General features: G+C 40.1%; 1 protein-coding gene across 7 annotated transcripts in view; it reads left to right on the top strand.

Annotated features, from left to right (window-relative positions):
* The window catches only part of LOC128699070 (uncharacterized), a gene marked incomplete at its 3' end in the record, with an annotated part of 618,513 nt that overhangs the window by 575,774 nt on the left and 16,876 nt on the right, over window positions 1–25,863 (top strand). For all 7 annotated transcript variants that reach the window (XM_070096571.1, XM_070096570.1, XM_070096569.1 and 4 more), the window contains 3 exon segments: window positions 17,438–17,516; window positions 18,840–19,073; window positions 24,323–24,474. In XM_070096571.1, the coding sequence (XP_069952672.1) occupies window positions 17,438–17,516; window positions 18,840–19,073; window positions 24,323–24,474 (465 nt within the window).

Raw genomic sequence — 25,863 nt, 5'->3', positions numbered from 1 at the left:
TAGAATATATAGAGACGTATGCTAACAAGACACATGCGATTAATCGTATTTTAATGAGAAGATTTTTCATCCGACCAAGACTTTATTATCCCTTACCAAGCGACAAAATCCCTGGTGAAAGAAACCTCTTTCCAGTAAAATGTCATAAGCCTCATCTTTTCATTAAAGTTACCTGCGATGTACCACAAGCCACTGATGGAGAGGCAACTCTTGAGTACCATCTCTGTAATCCACGTTCAAGATTTTCTTCTCTTGATTACTAAATAACAGTTGATGAAAGTCGAGTGTTTTCTTCTATTCACTTCAGTACGTTCTTTGACAGTTCTGGAGAAGATGCAGATTATTTATGTAACATAAACTTAGGAACAATAAGCATTGATAAACGACTTTAAGGGTACGTGGGAGCTCAATCAGTGGTGAGCATAAAGTCGCAGCCCAAATTTCTTTTTTTTTTAATTTAAACCAACATATTGTGCCAACACCGTGCACTGTGTAAGCATTTTAAAGGGAAAACAATTGCTATCTCCTGTTAAATACTTGCAACCTGTAGTGACTATGGCTGTGCAGCAAAAGTCTGGTTGACCAGGCGAGCCTAGCCCATGGCCGGGCTTCGAGAGTAGTAAGACTCTCGAAACTCATAAACAGTATATCAAAGACAAAGGTATGCGGGCAGGTAACCCAAACAGCCTGGTTGATTAGGCAGCCAACAAGGAAGCAGTGTCTGGGAGCGAGCTGTGAGGGTAGAACCCTAGAGACAAGTGACTGGTATGTCACAGGTAAATGCCAGATTAGCCAAGTTGTAAAGAGCGTTTAATACTTAAATCTCACCCTCTTGCACATCATTAACATTAAATTAATTTTTAATGATCGTTGCCATTACTATTATATTTACAAACAAATGCTAAACCCAAATGGGTGATACAGCTATCAGCTTGAGGTGGGAGGCCTCAGAAAAGCAATGAGGATACCATCAAACATTCCATTATGGATTCAGTAGCTACGGCAGCTCTAAAGTTTTCGACCAGCAAATTACCGTCCAGCAGTGTCCAGAAGGTAAATGTCAGCTTCCGGGGAGAATCAGACAGCCGATTTTCAGTCTGTTCTGATTGTCTCCAAGAAGGACTGTTTGTAAACTATATTATTTATGCATTGAATAGCATACAAAAAGAAGGGAGTGGACGAGTTGTGTATTTTTTTTTTCGTTGTGTTCATTTGAATGTTAAGTTTGTTGCGTGTATTTTTAGAACATTGTGCTAGAGATTTGTGGAAAAGTGAGTTTTTTTTATTTAAATATTTGCTTTGCTAAATATTAAAAAAATATTTTCATTATTCATATATTTTAAATGCTAAAGTTGAAATTTATTCATGGGGCGCGCACACGCGCGCACACAGAAAAGAGAAGGTACCATAGCTACGATAAAGCTCTTGGAGCAGGGAGAGAGTGGACCTAGTAACGACCTGCGAAGAGGCGGGGGCCAGGAGCTACGACTTGATCCCTGCAACCACAGACAGGCGAGTACAAATAGGAGAGCACGCACACAGGCGCGCGCGTGCTGATGTTAATAAAAAATGGATCCCGAAGAACTAAGCTAACTTTGAAACAGAGATGTTTAAGAAGTCGACTGCTGAAACATCATGTGTAGTAGGAATAACTTGCAATAGTCAACCCTTCACAATACAGCATGAAACAGAGTGTAAGAGCAACAACATGGCGATAATACACATACTTTAAGCTAGAGCGAACATTATAATAATTGTCTGGAACGTACAGAGCAAAACGTATGGAAGCAATAATGAGGAAAAAGGAGAACGAGGAGGTAATGAACCTGTTAGAATTATGATTTGCTTGTGCTTATTAACCCAGGATTTATTATTTTTATTATCATTGATGCGCTAAACACACACATGCATCATTCAGCACACTTATTGGAGTCACAATACCTAGTTATAGTGCCATAGCTAGTAACTAGCCAAGCAGCGTTACTGGGTTAGATAAGGTTTGTCAGGAAACAGGACAAGTCCGACTCGCTATAACGTACGAACAGCTTTCAACGGCGGACCAACTCCTAAGTATCTATTGAGAATCATGAGCAGCACATACAAGACTTACCAATACATACCATCAGGCTGCAGGATTGAACCTGGATTTTTTCTGTTGTAATCCAAAAGCTACTATAGAGCTGCAGGTAACCTACTAGCCCATGTCGATTGAGGCTGACATTATGGACATTAAATATGGAGATTCACTAGGGGTGATCGACCATGCGGCACTCGGAGGGCTGAATACCTCGTTAAGTATGGTTGGAGAGATTTCTTACATTATCAGAATTAACAAATACGGCTGTGTTAATACCGATAGTGTGTGGGAACAAGACATACAATAATCAAGACATTTATTAAAGGAGACATTTCACCACTTGTAGCCTTATCAATTATAATAGAGAAAGTTGGAAAAAAAAAGTATTTATGAGGGGGGGGGAGAGAGAGTCACTTGTTAGAAAAGAGTAGGCTTGGCCTTAAATTGAGAAGACTTTGCATTCCATGAGCCAATAGGCTTAGTCAGGTTATCCAAAGCCTTAGTCTCGTGTCTTTGATTTCAAGGCCAAAATTACCAAGTATTGAATAACTGTCTACATATGTGGAAATAAGAGAAAATGTTAAAAAGATTCTGGGAGACTATATTGAATATAATTAAGTTGATGTATGGTGGCATAATATAGATGCATTGAACCTAGAGTGAACTATCGTCCATGGCTGAACAGTTTTTCAGTTCATCTATCTATCGTTGAAGACGGGTGGATTGACCAGCTATCGTGGAGCATGGATGGATGGACCAACCATTGACCACCATCGACAGTCATCCATTTAAGAATCACCATTAAAGTATTCACTCAACCTAACAGTGATCCATCTGTCCATCCATCCACCACCATGAATAGTGTTCCGTCCAGCCCTTACTATCCATCTTTGACCTGCACCCTCGTTGCCTTGCCATCGCCCTGTCACCTCTTGCCCCAGTTAGTGGAAGAGATTGACAGTGTTGCAGCATGTCTGTCTATCGTCCCTTCCATTACGTTGATGATCTATCTGCTCCCTCCCAACAGGTCCCCGACACCTGCACCGAGCTCCCTTGTCAGCCATCTACGTGTAAATGTAGATGTGATTTAACAGGCTGTGACTGTTGGCCTCCCCCAACTGTTAAGGAATTTATAGATGTTGGGTTCTGTGATTGACGCAGGCATTCAAGTTCGAACCAAGGAAGAGAAGGACAAGTCCAGTTCATTGGATCAGAAGCATCAACACCTTTCCCCCGTCACCGGCATCAAGGCAGGAGTGTTAGACAGCAAGGGCGGCCAGGCTTTGGCGAGACGGGATCAACATTAATTCCAATGGTCTCCTTATATGATCTCTGTCTCAGTCTCTCTCATAATTATATATATATATATATATATATAAATGTCGTGCCGAATACGTAAAATTGGTCAATTAAAATTAAGTCCTTTCTAAAATTTTCTCTTATACTTTTAAAGATATATTTTTCATTTATGTTAATATAAAATTTTATAATTTTGTACCAAAAATAATTAGAAAACTTACCTATCATAACATGCGCAGTTTAATTTAGCCTAATCTAACTAAATATATTTTAGATAAGTTTACAATTAATAATAAACAAACCCAATGAAATACATTTTTTTCATTAGGTTCAGAATGAGTTTACGAAATTATTGCATACACAATTTTTCGCTTGCCTTATTCGGCAAGAAGAGCGTTGCTATTTAAGCCAAACTCGCAGTTTTTACACTGGACATGGAAGGCAGTTTTAAAGTGCTCATTCCCTCAGCCTTCATAGAATGTTATATCCAACAGGAACATTTCGTCTTCCAGTTGGTCATACAGTGATTTAATTTGTTCTGCAATCTACCAATAGATCGCGTTCAACATTTTGGCTGCCCCTTGTGTAGAGCCCATCGTCCACACTAGGGACTAAGAATATCGTATTCGCTGTCATAGGTATTAAATGAACATTGTGTGCACAAAAGTATACTAGTGTATATACTTGATATGCTTATAATCTATTTCGAGAGTCTTCCCTACTCCATCAGGCTTGCCTGGTCAAGTAGGTTGCTACATTGGTGGTGGCCTGCTGGTCCACATATCCATCACAGTTTGATTGGCCAGGCACTTGGCTGAAATACTGGTCGGGTTTCCTCTTGAAGTATTCTACCTTTGTCCCAGCAGTATTTCTGTTATCCTCTGGTAAGAAGTTGAATAGTCTGGGTCCATGGATATTGATACAGTGCTCTTTTTTGTGCCCACGGCGCCCGTGTCATTCACTCTGGTACTTTGTTAGGGGGAAGATAAAGACATAGAATAGAATCCTTTTGAATACGACGTTTCGCAGGTTCAGGTTCGGGATCAAGTCCTCATTATCCATCCTCACATTTTTCTAGCTTTCTTAACATGTGCCTTATTGTGTTCTTCAAATGATAGGTCAGCTGAAATTATTACCCACAGGTCCTTCACATATTCTTTTCATTCTATTTGGTAAGTCAACCTGTGTTTTGTATATGCTCATCTCGATGTATATGCACAGTTGCACACCTCCCGGTGTATATACCCATAGATTTATACCTCTACCGGTGTATATTCACACACACATGCTTTATATTCATATTTTTGTTTAATACTTCCATTCCATTTATGTTTTATATTCCTTTTGTATTCGTTAAATTCTGCTGAATTTGCATATATATTTACATCCATTTTGTACTTTTTTTCTGAATAAATTTTAACCTCAAATTACTCATTACTGGGAATATTTCATCTTTCATGGCTATTAATGGATTTTTCTTGTCATTTGGATTGCTTTCTTGCAATTACTATCTTTATCATCTGGCTATACATCTCCGATTTTTCATGTATTTAAACCAATACTCCGATATCAGTTCACAAATAAATACACATATTACTGAGTAATCGAAAAAGTGTAATTGCAGGCGAGAGTAAATAAGCCGACTTGTAAATACGGTGATGTCAATGCATGATTGAAAAAAAAGGTAGCAATATTGAAGTTATCTTAGAGGAATGTAGGAAGATACGACTTGCTATAAACGGGATTGGAAACCGATATCCGGGACGATCAAATAACTGGGTGACGTGTGGGAGGCAGCAGGGGCAGCGAAGCTGATTATTAATGTGGATTGCCTAGAAGTTTGTGGTATTGTGCAAATTTTGATTACATTGAAATATTTGCGGTGTGTGTGTGTGTGTGTTTTACTCAAGTTGTATTCACCGAGTTTTGCATGAGAGGGTCGAGACTCCACTCCTGGCTCCGCCTCCTATACCACATTGCTGGACAGCACTGATTTCTGGCCTCTTGTTCTTATAGCACCTCTAGACGACATAACGTCCCTAGTCTCAAACACGGACACAAGTGTAACTGTCTTCGAGGATTCGGCTCTTGTTATAAGGCCTGAGTCCAAGCTTCATTTATGATTATTATAATAGACTGTTGCGTTTAGCGGCCCGCTGGTCCACATAGCCATCGTAGACTGGCGTTTCTGTCACTAGGCGGAGGTTTATATATCGGCTGAGACAAAAATGGTTCATAATAACATAAGAAAGAAGGAACACTGCAACAGGCCTACTGACCCATGCGGAGCAGGTCCACGTCCCCCCCCCCCCGGATTAGACCAATGACCCAACCCCGGATTAGCCCAATGACCCACCCAGTCTGGTCATCTCCACTCAAGGATGGAGCACTGCACCAGACCCAGCAGCACAAGCTAGTCAGGTCCAACTCTCACACCCCCACACCCACTCATGTATTTATCTAACCTATTTTTAAAACTACACAACGTTTTAGCCTGAATAACTGTACTCGGGAGTTTATCCCACTCATCCAAAACTCTATTACCAAACCAGTGCTTTCCTATATCCTTCCTGAATCTGAATTTTTCCAACTTGAAACCATTGCTGTGAGTCCTGTCTTGGCTGGAAATTTTCAGCACGCTATTTACATCTCCTTTATTTATTCCTGTTCTCCATTTATACACCTCAATCATATCCCCCCTAATTCTACGCCTTTCGAGAGAGTGCAGATTCAGGGCCCTCAGTCTATCCTCATAGGGAAGATTTCTGATACATGGGATCATCTTTGTCATCCTCCTCTGTACGTTTTCCAGAGCATTTATATCCATTCTGTAATACGGTGACCAGAACTGAGCAGCATAGTCTAAATGAGACCTAACCAAAGATATATAGAGTTGAAGAACAACCTGAGGACTTCTATTATTTATACTTCTAGATATGAAGCCAAGAACTCTGTTAGCTTTTTTGCAAACACTAACGCACTGTTGTCTTGGTTTTAGATTACTGCTAACCAGAACTCCTAAATCCTTTTTGCAATCAATAGTATTAAGATCTACATTATTTAGTTTATATGTGGCATGGTTATTTAACTGTCCAACATTTAGGACTTTGCATTTGTCAATATTAAACTGCATCTGCCACTTCTCCGACCATTGCATCAGTCTATTCAAATCATCCTGGAGTGCTCTAGTGTCCTCATTAGAATGAATTGGACGGCCTATTTTGATATCAGCAAATTTGCTTATGTCGTTATTTATTCCCTCATCTATGTCGTTTATGTAAATTGTGAACAACAACGGGCCCAACACTGACCCCTGAGGAACACCGCTTGTGACGTGCCCCCATTCTGATTTCTCGCCATTTATGCAAACTCTCTGCTCTCTATTTGTTAGCCATGTCTCTACCCAGGAAAAAACTTCTCCTATTCCGTGTGCCTTAAGTTTCCTCAATAGCCTCTGATGTGGAACTCTATCGAAAGCCTTACTGAAGTCCATATACACAATATCATATTCATTACCATGATCTACCTCCTCAAGCACCTTAGTGAAAAAAGTTAGTAAATTCGTAAGACAGGAACGCCCCTTTGTAAAACCGTGTTGAGATTCATTAATCAATCTGTGCGTGTCAAGATGGCTACGAATTGCTTCGGCAATTATTGATTCCATAAATTTTCCCACTATGGAGGTAAGGCTTATTGGTCTATAGTTCGAAGTCAAGGACCTGTCACCTGCCTTGTAAATAGGTATTACATTTGCCATTTTCCACTTATCAGGCACTCTGCCAGTTTGTAGTGATATGTTAAAAAGATTAGCCAAATGTATGGTAAGTTCCTCTTTACATTCCTTTAACACCCTTGCAAACAGTTCATCAGGGCCTGGGAATTTGTTAGGTTTTAGTTTCTCTATTTGTCTGAGGTCCATGTCACTAGTTACCGCAATCGTGCATAGTTTATCATCATCCTGTTCTACATAATCTATTTCAGGAATATCGCTAGTATTTTCTTGGGTGAAAACTGAGAGGAAGTAGGTATTTAGAATTTCACACATATCCTTATCACTGTCAGTGATCTGACCAGAGTTACTCTTAAGTGGGCCAATCTTGTCCCTAATCTTACTTCTGTATACCTGAAAGAATCCTTTTGGGTTAGTCTTTGAATCCCTTGCGACCCTAGCCTCATAATCCCTTTTTGCTTTTCTTATTCCTTTCTTTATTTCTCTCTTTAACTGAATATTGATTTCTTAACTGCCGATCCCCTTTTTTGATACGCCTATATATGCCTCTCTTTTGACCAATGAGATGTTTTACTCTATTGTTCATCCATTTGGGATCATTTTTGTTAGATCTAATTTCCCTACTCGGAACAAAAGTTGTCTGGGCAGCTAGAACTATGCTCTGAAAAACGTCATATTGTCAACCAAGATCACCAACCTGACCCATAGTCAGGACATCCCAATTTAGCCCACCCAGGTAATTTTTCAGTCCCATGAAGTCGGCCAAGCGAAAATCTGGGGCAGATTTGATTGCAGTTATCTGGGTAATTCCATGATATATTAAAACTAAGTGATTTGTGATCACTCCCCAAGCTCATCATTAACCTCAAGATTATTAATTAGTGAATCTTTGTTGGCAAGAACCAAGTCAAGCAGATTGTTTCCTCTAGTTGGTTCTGTCACAACCTGTTCTAAAAAGCAATCCTGAACCGTATCAAGAAAGTCACTAGACTCAAGATTTCCTGTCATATTGTTCCAATCAATTTGTCAAAAGTTAAAATCTCCCATTATCACAACATTTTCATATCTAGATGCCTTATGAATTTCGTCCCATAACAGCTTGCTGGCCTCCCTATCAAGGTTTGGGAGCCTATAAATCACGCCCAAAATTAATTTGTCATGTCCCTCGAGAAACTGTAGCCAAACAGATTGTGTGTTCGATGTTTCTAATGTTATATCATGTCTAAGACAACAATTTAAATTTTCTCTGACATACATCGCCACTCCACCACCCTTCCAGTTAACCCTATCAGCAACTTTATTTTGAATATTGTCTTTTAAACATATCCCTGAGGTATCCCGGTAATAACTGCTGTTTTTAACCCTAATGCTGCAGCCTGATTGTTTCCCACAAACACCCATACCTCTATAATCTCTCAACTTACATTAAGATTGTAATAAAGTTGGTAGAATTACCGACAATATGTAAAGTAAAAGGACACAAGTGCAACTAATGTGACATTTTATTGTGGCAACGTTTCGCTCTCCAGGAGGTTTATCAAGCCATGTATTGTTTGTAATGGCTTGATAAAGCTCCTGGAGAGCGAAACGTTGCCACAATAAAATGTCACATTAGTTGCACTTGTGTCCTTTTACTTAACTTACATTAAGTTCGACCGAGTGTTTTTTTCTTGGGCTACTTTTCCCTGTTCATTTTCCCCTTGTATCCCCGCGGCCTTCCACCCCAACTGTGTACTTTTATCCTAACACTTGGTGCGCAAGTTTTCCATTGCATATAACTCATGCGTACGTATAAACAGAAAGATGAAAGATAGAGAGAGAGAAAGAGGAGGTAGTGGGAGGGGAAGCTCTTGCAAATGTATTTAAAAACCCTGTACTGTATGTTGTTATTTTATACGTGCCGTGAAAACAAACAGTATTGATTGTATTAACAATTAAAAATATTGAATGCAAATGGTTTTAGCTAGCGGGTGGACGGTAGGGAAAATAAAATTTGCCCAGAAAAGAAAAAAATAAGTGAAGTATAGTTCAAGTCATATATATATATATATATATATATATATATATATATATATATATATATATATATATATATATATTATATATATACAATATATAGGGAGGCACCACCTCTAGAACTTTACTGGAGACCCTCACCCTCAGAAAAGACAATAAACGTTCCTCAGGAAAAACTCAAGTCTCTCCCCGGAGCTGTTTGAATATTTTCTTCTCCTACCACCCCCAGTATGCAGCATGCATTTCTCCTCTGGATGGCCACGCTGAGGGGCTGGAACATGAAAGTGGCTGCTCTTGGGTCTCTGCTGGTGTCGATGAGTCTGGAACCCAGTTCTCTAAGGAAACGTGTAGCATGTTTTCCCCATGATCCCAAGGTCTCTGATCCCACTGGGACAAATTGATACTGTTGGCTTATGTCCCTGTACTTGCTGATCTTGTACTCCTCCCTGTGGTCAGCAGCTCCTCCCTGTCGCCCCACACTGTGATGGATGTAGGTGTCAGCCAGTGTGGACACACAGGTATAGTCCCATGCTAAGAGCTTGCCATTCTTCCAAGGATAAATGGTAATCCCATCAGGGCGGTTTGCTGGGTTGTGGGTATTGTTGGTTGCTAGTGATCGGGGTTCCCTCTCGGCTGGGCATCCAGCTGTAGCAAAGGTTCTCTTTATGATGTCGTTGACCTCATTGTGTCTTGGTTTTGGAACAGTTAAGACCATGTAGACCATATTGGTCGGCTTGCACATCACCGCAAATACACGTATATTCCGTGTGAATTGGGGCAGCAAGGCGCAGAGCCACTGCAGTACAAGGGTTTTAGGGTCGAGGCGCATTCCCATTGCCGAAATGGGAACTGTTTGGAGGAAGTCCCCAGAGTGTTGTGTGCTCACAGCTTGAAGACGGGCAGTCCTCCCTGTCTGATGTTACAACCCTGAGCATATTGGCAAGCACCTTTTCAGCGATGGGGCCATCCCAGCATGAGTGTAGGCCAGTGCCGCACTAGGGGTTGGTGCTGGAGCAGCAAGAGTCTCCTATTCAGTGATGGCACTGGCATAATTAGGGTCCTGTATTCCTTCGTTTGATGCTATGAAAGAGGATAGGAAAGCTGGTAGGGTACTCTGGGAGGATCTGCATACATACTCCCAGCCCCCCAAGCCTGACTGAAAGTGAGGCTTGCAACCACACTGTCCATCTTCGAGGGAAAGATTCAATACTCTTTCTAGCATGGTCTTAAGGAGTCATAGTCCATGAGTTTCGGACTGCTGAAGGCTTGGGAGCATCTCAGAAAGTAGGTAAGTTTTGGGTTTGACAAGCACCTGGTGAGTAGGTACGTATATATATATATATATATATATATATATATATATATATATATATATATATATATATATATATATATATATATATATATATATATGTCGCAGCCAGGAAGCTTAAAGCACTTCGCCGTATTTCGCATCACCTTGACAGTAGGGGTTGCAAGGTTCTGTATGAGGCATAAGTACGCTCACACCTTGAGTATGCTCCACTTTCTTGGTTTGCCTCCCCCTCCCCTAATCTGCGACTGCTTGACAGAGTAGAGAACAGAGCAAGACGTCTCATCTCTCGCCTGGACCCATCCTGGATAGATCTGTCATTTCAGCAGAGCCTTCAAACACAGGAGGGATGTGGGTGGCCTTACTGTTATGTATAAGGCCAATATTTTCAAAGTACCACACTTGGATCCACTTCGAGGACAGCGTGAGGCAAGCTTCTACACCACAAGACGGGCAGAAAGCAGCAACTTCACTCTGGCTGTACCCTTCTCCAGAACATCACTTCATCTGACATCATTTATCCCCAGGATGACGAGTATGGAACACATTCGTACAGCATTATGATGTCAACGAGATAAAATCAGTTGATCAAATGAAAATGCTGACTCACAGATGGGTCCAACTTCATCCTGTTCCCTACTTGCATGTTTCACAACAATAAAAATGCTTATATAAAAATGCTAAATAACTGTTGCGGAACATCATATATCTCGTTTATATATATATTTCTTTGAATATTCTGTTCCCATTTGTTGTGACAGTCTTAAAAATATCGAAGAATTTTTCTTTTCTAGTGTGAATACAGTGTCAGTGGGTCGAGAAGTGTGGCAGTTAGAGAGATGGGAATTGTTAGGAGAATATCACCAGAGTGATGTACACTCACAACTGCAAGGCAGTTGAACTTTGGGGATCTTGCGTATTCTCTTGTAGCTGCAGATATCTTCCATGATGAGGTTATCCCAACCTAACGGTTTGTAGGGCCACAGTTTCAGCTGGTCATTTTGTGGAGGCTGTGAGAATATTCCATAGGCCGGAATTACCTACAGTATATATTCTATTAGAATTTGCTTCAGCTTTATATAGCGTATCCCTGGTCACAGAACCCACAGCTCGGGATAATTCTGTCTAGTAAACACCAGGCTAAACGAGTATCGCTGAGCCACAGCATCGCAAAAGCAATAGGAACTGTATTTCCGTTTATTCACCCATTTCCTAAACTCATTCGGGTTCAGTTGTACAGTTATTTTATTGCCTCCCGGGTTTTAAAGCAACACAACCGTATATTACAAGCGGGTAAACTTGATTGTTCATGAGTTTTTTTATTTGCTGACAATCACCGATACCTCGCCAGGGCGAACGGACATCCTGTCTAGTTAACTCAGGCAGATGCTGTAACACTGAACCACCATATTAAAAAAAAATAATGAATGTCAGCCAATTCACCTACTGTCAGAATCTCATCTAATATAACGCAAACTGAATCTAATCCTCGAAACGGTTTTGTACATAAATACTCATCAACAAAGAAATTTAAAAACTATGAAGCTGAAAGTTGTTAGAAAAATGGCAGGGAAGTTGAACGCTGCATACAAGAATGCATTGTTTCAAGTAGACTAATGATAAATGTAAACAATGGGAAGTTTTATATTTTAAGAAAGTGTAAATATGAGACACAAATAAGGCTCAGGTATTGATTACAGTGATAACATGAAATTAGACGAGTAGGTAAATTCAATTAAAGGATCTTAAAGTGTATCTGAAATGTGATGTCAGCACACTTCTGGCAGAACAATTGAATTAGTATTATATGTATAAAATTTCTCTTTCTTTTCGACTGAGTAAATGACGGTGAATGTGCTTCGTCTATTTTTTTTTGGGGGGGGGGGGTTCGTCCCTGCCTTGGTTGGAGACGACTGTGTTAAATTTGTTTCAAGATAATGTTTTAGAATATTAAATCATTTACCTTTGATGAGTTCCGAGAGTTTTTCTACTCCCTGAGCCCGGCCATGGGCCAGGCTCCTCTGGTGCTTACCTGGCCACAAGACTGTTGCTGCTGGTGGCCCACATGAACCAATGTGGACAGGCTTTATAAGGTGCAATTCTGCGAACATATAGCAGCAGGAGAGCATCACCTTAGGCGAGTTTAAGCAATTAAAGGATGTAAGCATGCTAGATGCACCTATAGTCAGTAGTGGCACTTTACCTTCTCACACATACCTGGAGGGCATTCCGGGGATCCACACCCCCGCGGGCCGGTCCATAACCAGGCTTCGTGGTGGATCACGGCCTGATCAACTTGGCTGTTATTGCTCGCCGCACGTAGTCCAACGTACGAGCCACAGCCCGGCTGATCGGACGCTGACTTGGTGTATCTGTCCAGTTCCCTCTTTAAGGCAGCCAGGGGTCTGATTAGTAATTCCTCTTATGCCTGGTGGGAGGCTGTTGGAAAGTCTTAGGCCCCGGACACTTTATTTTCTCCTAGTATACTCAAGGCACCCCTGCTTTTAATTGCGGGCATGTTGCACCGTCTGCTTAGTCTTTTGCATTCATAAGGAGCGATGTCTGTGTGCAAATTAGGAACCAGTCCCTCTAGGATTTTCCAGGTGTAGATTATGATGCATCTCTCTCGCCTACGCTCCAGGGAGTACAGGTCAAATGACTCACCTGCCAGGGCCGAGCACCGGATATAGAAAAAATCTTAAAACGCATCAAGGGTATATTAAAGGTAAAGGTAATTCCTCCCCATCAATTCCCTTTCTTTCAATTCTCTCCCTGTGTCTCTTCCCAGGCAAGTCGTGACATGTTTGCTGTTTTGGGTAACGTGGGCTACGTGAAGATACTTATTTTACGAACTCAATTACGGTCGTTATGGCGGCGTTATTTGTTAATTTTGCCCCCATGCCCCTTCCCATCAACACCCATAACCAAGATGTAGCCTCCTCCTCCTCCTCTCCCATCCCTCCATTACCTGGTAATCATGTCTTTGGTCTTGTAAAAAGAAATTCGGGAAGCGCGATGTTGTTGTTTACAGACGGATACAAAGATGATGTTTGCGTTTGGAAAGTGGAAGATCATGGGATTGGAGAGAGATGGAAGAGGGAAAGAGAGTGTGATGGGAGATGGAACGAGGGAGGTAAAGAGGAAAGAAGGGAGGAGATAGGTAAGTTGAGTTGAATGATGAAGGGATGGTTATGTTGTGGTACAATGTCAGCCTGTTTACTTCCTGTTTGACATCGCCCCTGCAACCCGGCCTAGATCTCCTGACTGATGGCGCAGTCAGCCCGGTTATTTGTTCTAGCAGCATGCACTGCTGTATGTTACTACCAACAGTAACAAAACCTACAAGAGTTACAGAGACTAGTGTTTCCCTACTTGACCACATCTGGACCAACACCATATCCCCTTTAAAATCAGGCATAATTACAGATAATACCACAGACCACTACCCTACTTTCCTCATAACAACTCTTGGTAAACTACCCCAAGACACTACTAAAGTCACCTTCAGACTTCACAATGAGGCAGCCATTAATAATTTCACAACAGCAATAGCAAACACTGATTGGCACACTGAGCTAGAAACCTATACAGATATTGACGAATGTATTAATAATTTTCTAAAAAAAACCCAATACCTCTATAACAAGCACTGCCCTAAAAAAACTAAACAGATGACAGCAAAGAGACTGAACAGTCCCTGGCTAACACCCAGCATTCTCAAATCCATAAATACAAAACACCAATATGAAAAACAGTACAGAATGGGTCACATAACCAGAGACCAAACAAAACGTTACTCGTCAATCCTAACCAGCCTGATAAGAAGGGCAAAAAAATTGTATTATGAGAACAGATTATCCAACTTACGAGGTGATATAAAAAAGACCTGGAAAACCCTATCAGAAATTCTGGGAACAAAAAAGATATCACGAAATAGCGAAATAAAATTAGCAAAAACAGATGAACCCCAACTCCCACCAACAGAAACAGCAAACAGACTCAATGATTTCTTCTCCACTATAGGACAAAACCTTGCCAATAAAATCCCAAGCTCAGATACCCCACCAAATGACTACCTCACCGGCAACTACCCGAACACACTGTTACTAGCTCCGACTAACCCATACGAAGTCTCCCTTATTATCAACGCACTAAAAAACAAGGCAGGAGATTTAAATACCTTACCACCCCTTATATACAAAAAAGTGTCACAAGTGCTATCACCAATCATTGCAACACTCTTTAACAAATCCATTGAATCCTCCACCTTCCCTACAGTACTCAAAATAGCAAGGGTCACCCCGATCCACAAAGGAGGAGACCAAACAGAGTTGAATAACTATAGGCCAATATCCAACTTACACCCTCTCTCAAAAATCTTCGAAAAATTAATTCATAAACGAATCTACTCCTACCTTATCTCCCAAAACATACTCAACCCCTGCCAATTTGGATTCAGGCCTAATAAAAATACTAATGATGCTATTATACACATGCTAGAACATATATATACTGCAATAGAGAAAAAAGAAGTCCCACTGGGGATCTTCATTGACTTACGTAAAGCTTTTGATACAGTTGACCATGACTTGCTCCACGTAAAATTGTCACACTATGGTATAAGAGGGCACTCCCTCAACTACCTCAAGTCTTACCTCAGCAACAGAAGCCAATATGTGTACGCAAATGGGGCAAACTCTTCTGCACAACCAATTACAGTTGGTGTCCCACAGGGAAGTGTCCTTGGCCCTCTTCTCTTTCTCCTATACATAAATGACCTTCCAAATGCTTCGCAATTACTCAAACCCACACTATTTGCAGATGACACTACATACGTCTTCTCTCACCCGAGCCCAGTCACGCTAGCCAATACTGTAAATACCGAATTACAGAAAATATCTACCTGGATGAGGACTAACAAACTTACACTAAACATTGACAAAACCTACTTCATTCAGTTTGGTAACAGAGCTACAGATGTCCCTCTTAACATAATGATAAATGGATCACCTATCACAAAACTAACAGAGGGAAAATTCTTAGGAATCCACCTTGATAATAGACTCAAATTTCATACACATATACATCAAATTTCTAAGAAAATTTCCAAGGCTGTAGGCATACTATCGAAGATACGGTACTATGTTCCACAGTCAGCCCTCCTGGCCCTATATCACTCTCTTATTTACCCCTATCTCACCTATGGAATTTGTGCATGGGGCTCAACAACAATTAACCATCTCAGACCACTAATTACCCAACAAAAGGCTGCAGTTAGAATGATAACAAATTCTCACTACAGGCAGCACACTCCACCAATATTCAATACACTAAACCTACTCACCATACAAAACATCCATACTTATTACTGCACCTATTACATACATAGAACACTTAACTCTGATATTAACCCTCCCCTCAAACATCTCCTTGCCAACCTCAACAGAACACATGACCATAACACAAGGCACAGATCACTCTTTGATGTTCCTTGTGTCCATCTCACACTATGCAAAAACTCAATGCACATAAAAGGCCCTAAAATCTGGAATTCATTACCTGTAAATATAAAAGAAACACAACCTGTTTATAAATTCAAGTCTCTTCTCAAAGATTACTTACTCACCCAAAACCAAATAAATACTGAATAACTGAACATTATAAATTGTAAATCTTAAATGTTTCTCACAATTATATCACATAAATGTTAAACCTAAAACCCAATCTAACTTTATTATTTTTTAAATACACTACCTAACAGAATCACTACCTAACTGAATGCAACCATATGACCTGTCTTTGTAATACTCACTTGTGCTTTATAGTTATCTGTTTACATTAATGTTTTATCACTGATTTCATCATTGCTTAGTAGCAGCGCTGTATAGTCCTTGTGGCTTAGCGCTTCTTTTTGATTATAATAATAATAATAATCATTGCTTAGTTAATCTTAAGTTAATTTTAAGCCAGCCCGTAATGCTATGCATAGTATAAGTGGCTTTGGCATACTGCTCTTATCTGTATTTTTTTTGTACCTCTGTATGTGTGCACAAATTGGAAATAAATAAATAAATAATAAATAAATAAATAAATAAATGCACTCCAACGTAAGCACCACCTCCAGGCTATCAGCAACTGCTTGGTAAAGCTGTTCAAGGTCCCACTTAAAGGCATAACTATGAAATCTTTGGTAATTTCTAGGTGAGGCGAGCACAAGCGTATTTTCAGCACATTAAATCTATTTAATATACTGCACAATTATTATATCCATGAGAAAGGGTCAATCCCTACCCCAGCAGTCTGGTGCTTGCCTGGTCAATCAGGCTAATGTTGTTTCCTCTTAAAGATTTCTATACTGGTTCCGGCAGTGTTTCTGATATCTTCTGGTAGAAAATTAATTTATCAGGGTCCCTGGGGCCAGTGCCTTTCACTGGGTATTTTACACTTCCATATCTCTCACTCTAATGTGTTGTTATGGTATTGTGTATGTTTGGAACCAGACCCTCAAGTATCATCCATGTATATATTATCAAGCCAGCTTGACAATGCTCCTGGAGAGTGAAAGGTTGTCACAATAAAATGTCATATTAGTTGCATCTATGTCCTTTTACCTAATATTTTGCCGGTAATTCCACCACTGTTGCTGTCTAGTATGGGCCCAGTAGACCTGCTGCAGTTCTGTTTTTAAATCTAAGTATAGACCTAAAATATGGAACCATAAATAATAAAAAAAAAGCGGCCAAGACAAAGTATCCAAAATAAGTTTGTCCTTTAGTATGACCATTATAGATATGTATTTCATCGAATAAACTCACTCGCTCACTTTAGTTGTCAGTAAATTCTCTCCCTCTTAAAAATAATCTCGCTACTCTGAAAAGTAACATTTCATTTTCGCCTTACAGTAACAAATTCCATTTTCAGTATCATAACATTTGATAATTTATTTGCGGCTTCACACTTAATACTTGGTCAAACTAAGCCCTCTCGTGCACTCTTCTTGCAGGTGGATTCCTGTGCTGAGGACTCCAGGCTGCTCTTCCGACACCAGGCTTGTGCTGACGTCCCTGGCTCAGAGAGCTTCGGTAAGTGTTTGGCTATACTTTTCCTAACAAAATTGCGTCGTAAAATGTTTCTGCTAGGGTTTAGATTAAAATTTCTACTAGTTTTTGGCCTAAATAGTAATCTACTAGAGTTTAGCTTAAACAAAATTCTGCTAGTGTTTGGCATAAAATATTTTTCACTACGGTTTAACCCCCCCCCCAATCCCTTCAAGGGAGGATCCTTGATGAGGAGGCTCTTGATCTAGGGAATTGGATCTGTGTTCCAATTCCCTGAATTAAGCCTGAATGCCTTCTATCCCCCCACCCCCACAAGCGCTATATAATCCCCACGGGTTTAGCGCTCCCCTTGATACTACAATTTTTTTTAATCTCCTGTCTGAAAACAAATTTTGATATTTAGTTAATCTCCTCATAAATAATGAATAATTCGTAGTTTCTTTTGCGTTTCTTAATCGTCAAGATATTCTCTTAACACATTAAGTAATTGTTGATACTGGAGTTATTTCTTGTTTTGTTTGCGTATATATTAACTCTTAACGATGATTAAAATACTGGAATGCATTTATGCTACATTTTTCGTACGAGAAGCAGATTAGTGTAATAGGTGTTCCCTGTTATATTATGTAGTGTGTCAGTCAGCCTCCCTTCTTACCCTTCCCCCTCTCTCCCCCTCCCTCCACTCCTCCCCCTCTCTGGCATCAACACTGAATGACCCCACAGGTACAGCGCTTTTCATCACTTATAATAAGTATAATCCAGCCTGTGATGTATCTGTGCCGATAAAAACTGTGGCTCAGATCATTTAAACAGAGCTAGCTCTGCTGGCTTCGCCATTCTTGTAAGGTTGGGTGGTCCTGTGGTTTAAAGCGTCATGTGGTTCTCCCTTACCATGAGAGGCAGGCCAGTACAACATGGGTTCGAATTCTTGGCTATGTTGTTATTGGTCAATACCACTCGTCCGTGGTTACAAATATATATATATATATATATATATATATATATATATATGTGTGTGTGTGTGTGTGTGTGTGTGTGTGTGTGTGTGTGTGTGTGTGTGTGTGTGTGTGTGTGTGCAATAATAACCCGCATAGGGACAGAAACACAGAAGATTAATTGGTCTCTATATTTCGAAGAGGATCCCAGAGGGGGATCGAAATGTACAGACCAATTAAGACCAATTAATGTTCTGTATTTCTGTCTCCATGTGCGTTATTTTTGAGCAATGACAAGTGTTCTTTACACTTTAGCTAACCATATAACACACAACGTAAGTATTTAACGTGTAGCATGGCTATCACCCGTGTTTACGTAGAAACCTAAACCTCGTCTCACTAATCCCTCTAGTGGAGGAGTTGGTATGTCTGGCGTCGTGGAAGGAGGGCTCCAACCACTACCTGGTGGGTAAGGTCAACCACATCCATGCCAACAGCGACGAGGACCGCTACCGCTGCTTTATCTACGAGCACCCGCACCACCAGGGCAACACCCAGACCTGGAACCTGGCACAGTCTGCAGACGCTACCTGTCAAGGCCTCATCTCCGCTCACGAGGGCAGCAAGACTATGAAACTCACCAAAGGTAACGATCATGCTTTCAGTTACGTATGGAGACCCTTAATGATGGGGAAAGTCTTGATTCAAGGAATTGGAGCTACCCTCCCCTTCATTTAATCAAACTTATTTATACTTACAGTTCCCAAGGCACGTTAACCCTTTTGGGATCGTCACTTCCCCCAACAAGTGAATAAAAGCCAAAAACAAATCAAAAACCTTTATTTTACAACGTTTCTCTCAAGGGGCATTTCATCAAGGTGATAAGCTCTCTGTGAGCTCAGTGTTGTCCTAATGAAGGATTTCACTGTTCTGTGAATCTTTTTCACCTACAGATTTTAATGCCTTAATGGAGGTTTGCTTCGAATTTTCATCACCATTTATTCTACCATACTCGATATGCTGCTTTGCAGCGTTGGCTAAAAAATTTTAAACCAAAATCCATTTGCTATAAAAAAAAATCATTTTTTTTTCTGTTTCCTAGTTTTGATGTTAATATGTTGGTTTTAATAAGTTTTAAGTAATGTTAGCCTTTTTTTGTAACTTATAAATGCTATTAAGCATAAACACTAAATTTATGCTTTTAATTATTTCTGTTGTTCCATCTCAAAAAAAAAATCATTGTAAATATGGCAGTCAGAGAACACAAGCTTCACTAGTCATCCAAACTCGTCTGCGTTAAAGGCCACACATGGAGGTCCGTGTGTCGGGTGGGTGTTCCGGAGATATTAGACGGTTGTAGAAATACACAGGTAACATGGAACTAATCATAGGAATGGTAATAGAATGTAATGGATGTTATCGATTGTAATGCATTACACTTATAGTATATATACAAGGAATAGAATTGATCGATTGATCTGTATTCGTGTGATCTATGGATTCTATGGAAGAATATATATATATATATATATATATATATATATATATATATATATATATATATATATATATATATATATATATATATGTACAAGGCAGGTAGTGTTTAACAGTAAAGGCAGACTTGGTGCACACAGGTCATTTGCTGTTAAGTCTCAGAATTTGGAGAGAATATGAACACAAAAAAATTTCTGTACACTGATCAGCTGATAAAATAAACACACAGTTGACAACTCTCTTAACTAGATCATCTATTACTAGGGACTTAGAAGTACGTTCTTACTGAAGGGATGAACATACTTGGAGAAATAGTTAATGCTATGACAAGAAATATTAGCAAGGAAGAACGGATTGTACTATCTCTTACAGCATTTAATGATTGCTCAATATACAACTCTTAACTTTGCAAAGATTACTGTCAACCAGGATATTATCACCATCTGGAAAATAAGGGGCAACAACACACTAGTGAGTGTACTAGCCACAGAAACGTCTCTCTGCAATGGCTTGTGACATCAGCAAGAGATGGCATAACTCGCTGCAAATAGTCTTTCTTCAACAAGGTGTCCCCTGGGGAGGAACTACCACTTGAACAAGTAGCCGTTACAGGGATAGTAGTCTCAGTACCCAAGGTTGTCTGAGGTTCCTCTGAAACCTGGGGTAACTGTACACTATCCTGCATGCAAGATATTGTAGGGACTGGATTCCAGACAGGAGTGACAGTTGTACTAGTGCTTTACATGAGAACACAAGAGTCTCTGAATAACACAATGAACACTATAGATTTAGAAAATATCTCAACACTCGCAAATGTCTTTATAAAAATTGTCTTTAACTGTTTGAAGGTCTGGGAGCACAACAGGTGGTGGTGTTATCTCGTAGCTGGCAGCATCACTCACACTATACACCACGTAGAATCTTGAACTGCGCTTTCTGGGTGAACTACACACAGCAGGCTTTGTAACATTGGTGCACAGGGATGAAGAAGCACTCTTGAGTCTTCACCTGCTGTGTGAGCCGTAAAAGACATGCTAGGGACCCATATATGGGTAGAAGAGTATGCCACACATGGTTAATGGCGGTGGCTTGATGCGAGTGGCAAGAGGGGGCTGCTAAACAGCGTCCCACTCTGTGGCACTTGACACCACAAGGTCATGTGATTTTAAGCTGGGCTGGCTTAAAAACCCACAGAATACCACAGGGATGGTACTAGCACTCAGAACAGCTTTGAACTGATAGCACAAAACGATGGTGAAGACATGAACTCGACATGACTTTCTTGGCTTACTTCTCTCACTCATCTGGGTCAGCTTGCTGGCTTCGGCATTCCACACTGGCTGGGATGGCTTGAAGTCTTGTAACTATGCACACAGCAGGTTGGGAAGCTGCATTGGCAGGCTAGGCTGACATAGGACTTAGGCAGGCTGGGTGGCTTAGGGCTCTACCCCACAGACTGGCCTAACTGCTTGGCTGAATTTGCAAAACCCGGATTTGATCCTGGAAAGTTAAGCAAATAAGCAGATTAAGGCACACAAACTGACCAGGAAAGGTGCTTAGACAGGCTGGAGATATACTGACTTTGTTGTAGCATGCGGTTGTGGGTGAGGGTGGTAGCTGGCTTGACTAGGCCTCCATGCGGTCAACACACAATGTCCATCGGCTGGTAGAAGTTAATCTCCATACATCTGCGTAAATATCAAATTCACATGACCACTGCTGCACACCATTTGTCGGGTGGGTGTTCTAGAGATATTAGACGGTTGTAGAAATACACAGTAGGTTGGTTGGTAACATATATTGAGAGAGTCTTGAGGGGTAGCCCAGGGCCTTGCCTTGTTGAGTCTATACCTAGCTGGAATCTGAGGGGGTATGTCTCTGGCTAGGTGCTCACATGAGCATGATTTGTGATGTCACAGCTGGCCACAGCCTACACATTTAGTCAGGGGGGGGCTAACTATTACATAGCTGGGATTATCTACATATACTACACAAGTAATACAAGTGATCAGTGACACTGCTGACATGTGGTTCGATCCCCGGTATGGGTGGAAACATTTAGGTGTGGTTCCCTAAAACACTTGCTGTCCCTGTTCACCTAACAGTAAATTGATACCTGGGTGTTAAGTCCCTGGTGTGGGTCACACCCTGGGGGCAAAATTAACCTAATGCTCTGCATAAACAAGGCCTTTCTATATAGTAGTATGTTATTGATGTCAGCTGTCTCTGCATAAGTTATATTATGTAGAAATGAAGATTAAATTATTATAAAAACTAAATTTAAAGTTTGTCTAGAGTTCGTGGAAATAAGTGTACTTGGGAATGCAGAAGGCTGAATAAGTGGTATTTTGCTATAATATTTTGAACAGAGATCATAATTTAGAAGAGTGGGATGGTTACATAACTAAAGAATTTTGTCCTGCCATAATGACAAAGTTAGCCTGAGTAAAGATTTGTTAAAATGTACAGTTTTTACCACAGTATGGTTTTTCCACCTCTACTTTCAAGACTAATGTTTTAGATGATAGCTCGATTAAAATTTTATTATATTCAAAGTAGGAGGTGCCAGTGTGGGTAGATTGTGGCAAAAGCCTACAAGTGGGAATAGTCACTGGTAGTAGAGGATTCTTCTAATATGTTTCACTGAAGGCTAGACTGTACTGCTTAGACTTGGGTGAAACGTTCTGTTAAGAACGTGTTTTTATTCCTACCAGGATTGTAATAAGTTTCATTGCAAAAAAACAGTAAAAGAATTCAATTTTTTGTATTTTTTCACTTTCATCTTATTTAAGACCTTGTGACTTGATAATTTGCAGTTTTATTGTCCAGTCATAAATAAATTTTGTTGTGCAGGGCACAGAAAATTATTGATGAGTTGACAGTTTTATTATTAATAATAATACATGATTAGTTTGTTAACTTCATAAACAATAATTCTGTGTTACATAAATTATGATTTTGTTTAGATATGATTTAATGAGTCATTTTCTGAGGACATTGTTCATTACTTTTCATTTAAAATGGGAAAGAAAATGTCGTAAACTGACTTATTTCTTATGTTTCATTATTATTAATCAGTTTACAAATTACTTTTCATTTTCTGGCACTTAAAGGGAGTTAAATACAGTAGACCATCATCTAGCACAAGTTTATTTGGCATGATTTGGGTATAGCACGATTAAAGAACTGCTTCACAATTTTATGTAACACGTCGTATGATGAATTTAACACAGTTCAGTTTGCAGGAAGGAAAAAAAATTTCCCTTTTCCTCAAGCGGCCGCCTTGTTGTGGTTCAGCGGGGAAGACGTCCCGCCATCTCCAGCCACCCCCCAAATACCACCCCACCATCCTAGCATTCGTACTTTATACGTGTCCAGTCCAACTTCTCTGCTACAAGCTTGTGATTGTGAATTGTGTTTTGATCTTTTAATTGTTATATCTTGCATCTGCCAAGCAATCATGACACCCACAAGGCATGCCAGTGTTGCTCAAAGTGGCAAGAAAAGGTGTGAGCATTTAATTAAGTCTTAGAATTAACGAAGGAAACAAAGATATTATACAAGACATCCTTTTGCCATAATAAAGTGTTACTTTGTACACATAAAAAGAGGTAAACATAAGTTTGTGTGACTGACTGACTTACTGAATGACTGACTTATTGAATAACTGACTGACTGAATGACTTCAAGTTAGACACTCCAGTACAACCATCAACTTCAGTACCAGAACCTCTATCATCCACCTCAGCCAAGTAGGACCACAGCATAACTCTCCACTCTCTTCACAATCATCCACAAAAACCAGCACCCATAATTTAAGGTAAGAAATATTGTTACATTTGTAGTCTTAAGCAGTAAAAACAACACAATACATCATAACAATGAACTACAATTACATATTCAGTTTTATTTTTGTAAGATGTAGAGGCCTAAAAAAAGTTGTTTGGCTTTTTTGAGGCTCTCTGGAACGTAACCCTATTTTTCCCGTAAGTTCCTCAGTTCATATAACACGGTTTTACCTTACACGGTGTTTTCAGGAACGTAACTACCGCGTTAAATGACGGTCTACTGTACATTGTCACTGGCAACGAATTTGAAGAATTGTTTTCCGATTAATATCTTAAAGCTAAATATTAAAGGCATATTTTTAAAGTTTTAATGGACTAACCCTCCCACACCCACACGGGTTTGTTATGCATGTTATTGCCAGGTTTAGTTATACAGCCTTGTGTTAACATTTGACAGACAGGGCCTCGTTAACTTCCCATAGATTACGGCCTGTGTTTCAAACCAGGCTTGGGTGTAGAGTCCGGAATGCCATTGCCAGTGTTGCATGGTGCTCTGAAATGTTTGTGCATGGTATTCTTTATTTCATGTTTTTTTGCCTTTGCTTACCAGTGACCCACAACGGGAGAAAGTGCAAGTTCCCAGGCTGGCTGACGGCCCACCGTCACTGGCACACGCTCGACAACAGCCAGAGTTACTTCGTTTATCACAAGAATACCTCCCTCAGGATCAGCAACGGAACTGCCGCACCCCAGGATATTGAGGTATATACCAGTTCTTTATTTTTTGATCATCTGGAAATTCCTTTTCTTTCCCTAACTTCTCCTGATAACCGCTGACAAAAATTAAGCAAAGTGTTTAATTCGCAATAAAAGTAGTTAGCTGCCTAGGATAATATAAAGTTCTTTAGTTTACCTAACTTACATACAGAATGCGGAACTTTTGTATGCTGTTTGGGGTGGCTCAGACTTTGAACCAAAGGCAACCGATAAAGCTACTTAGCTATTTTTTTCCATTAGGACCCTTCCTTGATATGATACACAGCAGCCGAATGACGCCTAGGTACGTATTTACTGATGTGTGAACAGGCACAGCTCATGAGTTGTGAATGGAACCCAAGTTTTATTGACATGTTCAGTTCGTCTAGTTTTAAATAGTTGGGGAGGGACCCACTTATACAGTAGGTTAGGTTCCAGGCTATTGCTCTAAAGCAAAAATAGCTGTAAAAGGAAACTGCCTTTATTTTTCTCCCACTTTCAAATGTATATACAAACCTGATAACATGGTTTACACTATCATATATTCAGTAATAGAACTAGGTCTAAAAAATGCATATACAGTACACACATTACTTACCTTAAAATATTTTCGTCCTTAGCTTAGAGTGGTGAATATATTTATTTCAGGAAGTCTGAATAAATGAATGGGTATAATTAACGAAATTCTGTAAGGCGGGGCCCGCCTGTATTGAAGAGCTTTTTGGCAGAGGACATTGAAGTTGCCCCCTCCTAAATAAGTTTTTCAAGAATTGGAAGACATGGAAATATTTTGTACTTGGGTTTCGGGAGGACGTTGAGGTGTCAATGTTTGCACTACTAAACATACAGGCTGAGAACCGTTATTCTGCCTTTGCTCATTTTAAAGCCTAGCCCACAATACCACCCACAACAGTTTACTAACACCGTGGAACCAATTTGCTGCTTTTGAACAAACAGAAGCGTAGGGACCCTTGCACACTGTCTCCACCCTTCCAAGATTGAACCAGTCTCCTCCTATTATGAAATGTAGGAGCTATCACTGAGCTACGGCACAACTAATGCTTACAATCTTAAATAGCTAGTGATCGTAGCTTTTAAATTAGTGGTGTCCTCACTACTAATAGTTATGTGCTCACATCACTTTTCAAGGCACTAGAGTTCATTGATCATACATAGGCCTTGAAAAATCAACAAAATACCTAAATGGGAGCGCCTCAAAGCACTAGTATTGGTCTTTCTGGAACGTAGAACAGTGAAACATAATATACGGAAGATACTTGAGGGCCTGGGCTGCAGGGTACCATAACTTACTGGGGAGAAAGACAGGGAAAGCAGCGTAGAATAAACCGAGTGAAACTATTAGGTGCCATAAGCCGAATTTAGAAATATTGTGTC

The sequence above is a fragment of the Cherax quadricarinatus genome, chromosome 54, assembly GCF_038502225.1.
Source record: "Cherax quadricarinatus isolate ZL_2023a chromosome 54, ASM3850222v1, whole genome shotgun sequence".
Taxonomy (NCBI): Eukaryota; Metazoa; Arthropoda; class Malacostraca; order Decapoda; family Parastacidae; genus Cherax; species Cherax quadricarinatus.
Note: the sequence above shows the minus strand (reverse complement) of the source record. Positions and strands in the feature narration are given on the sequence as shown.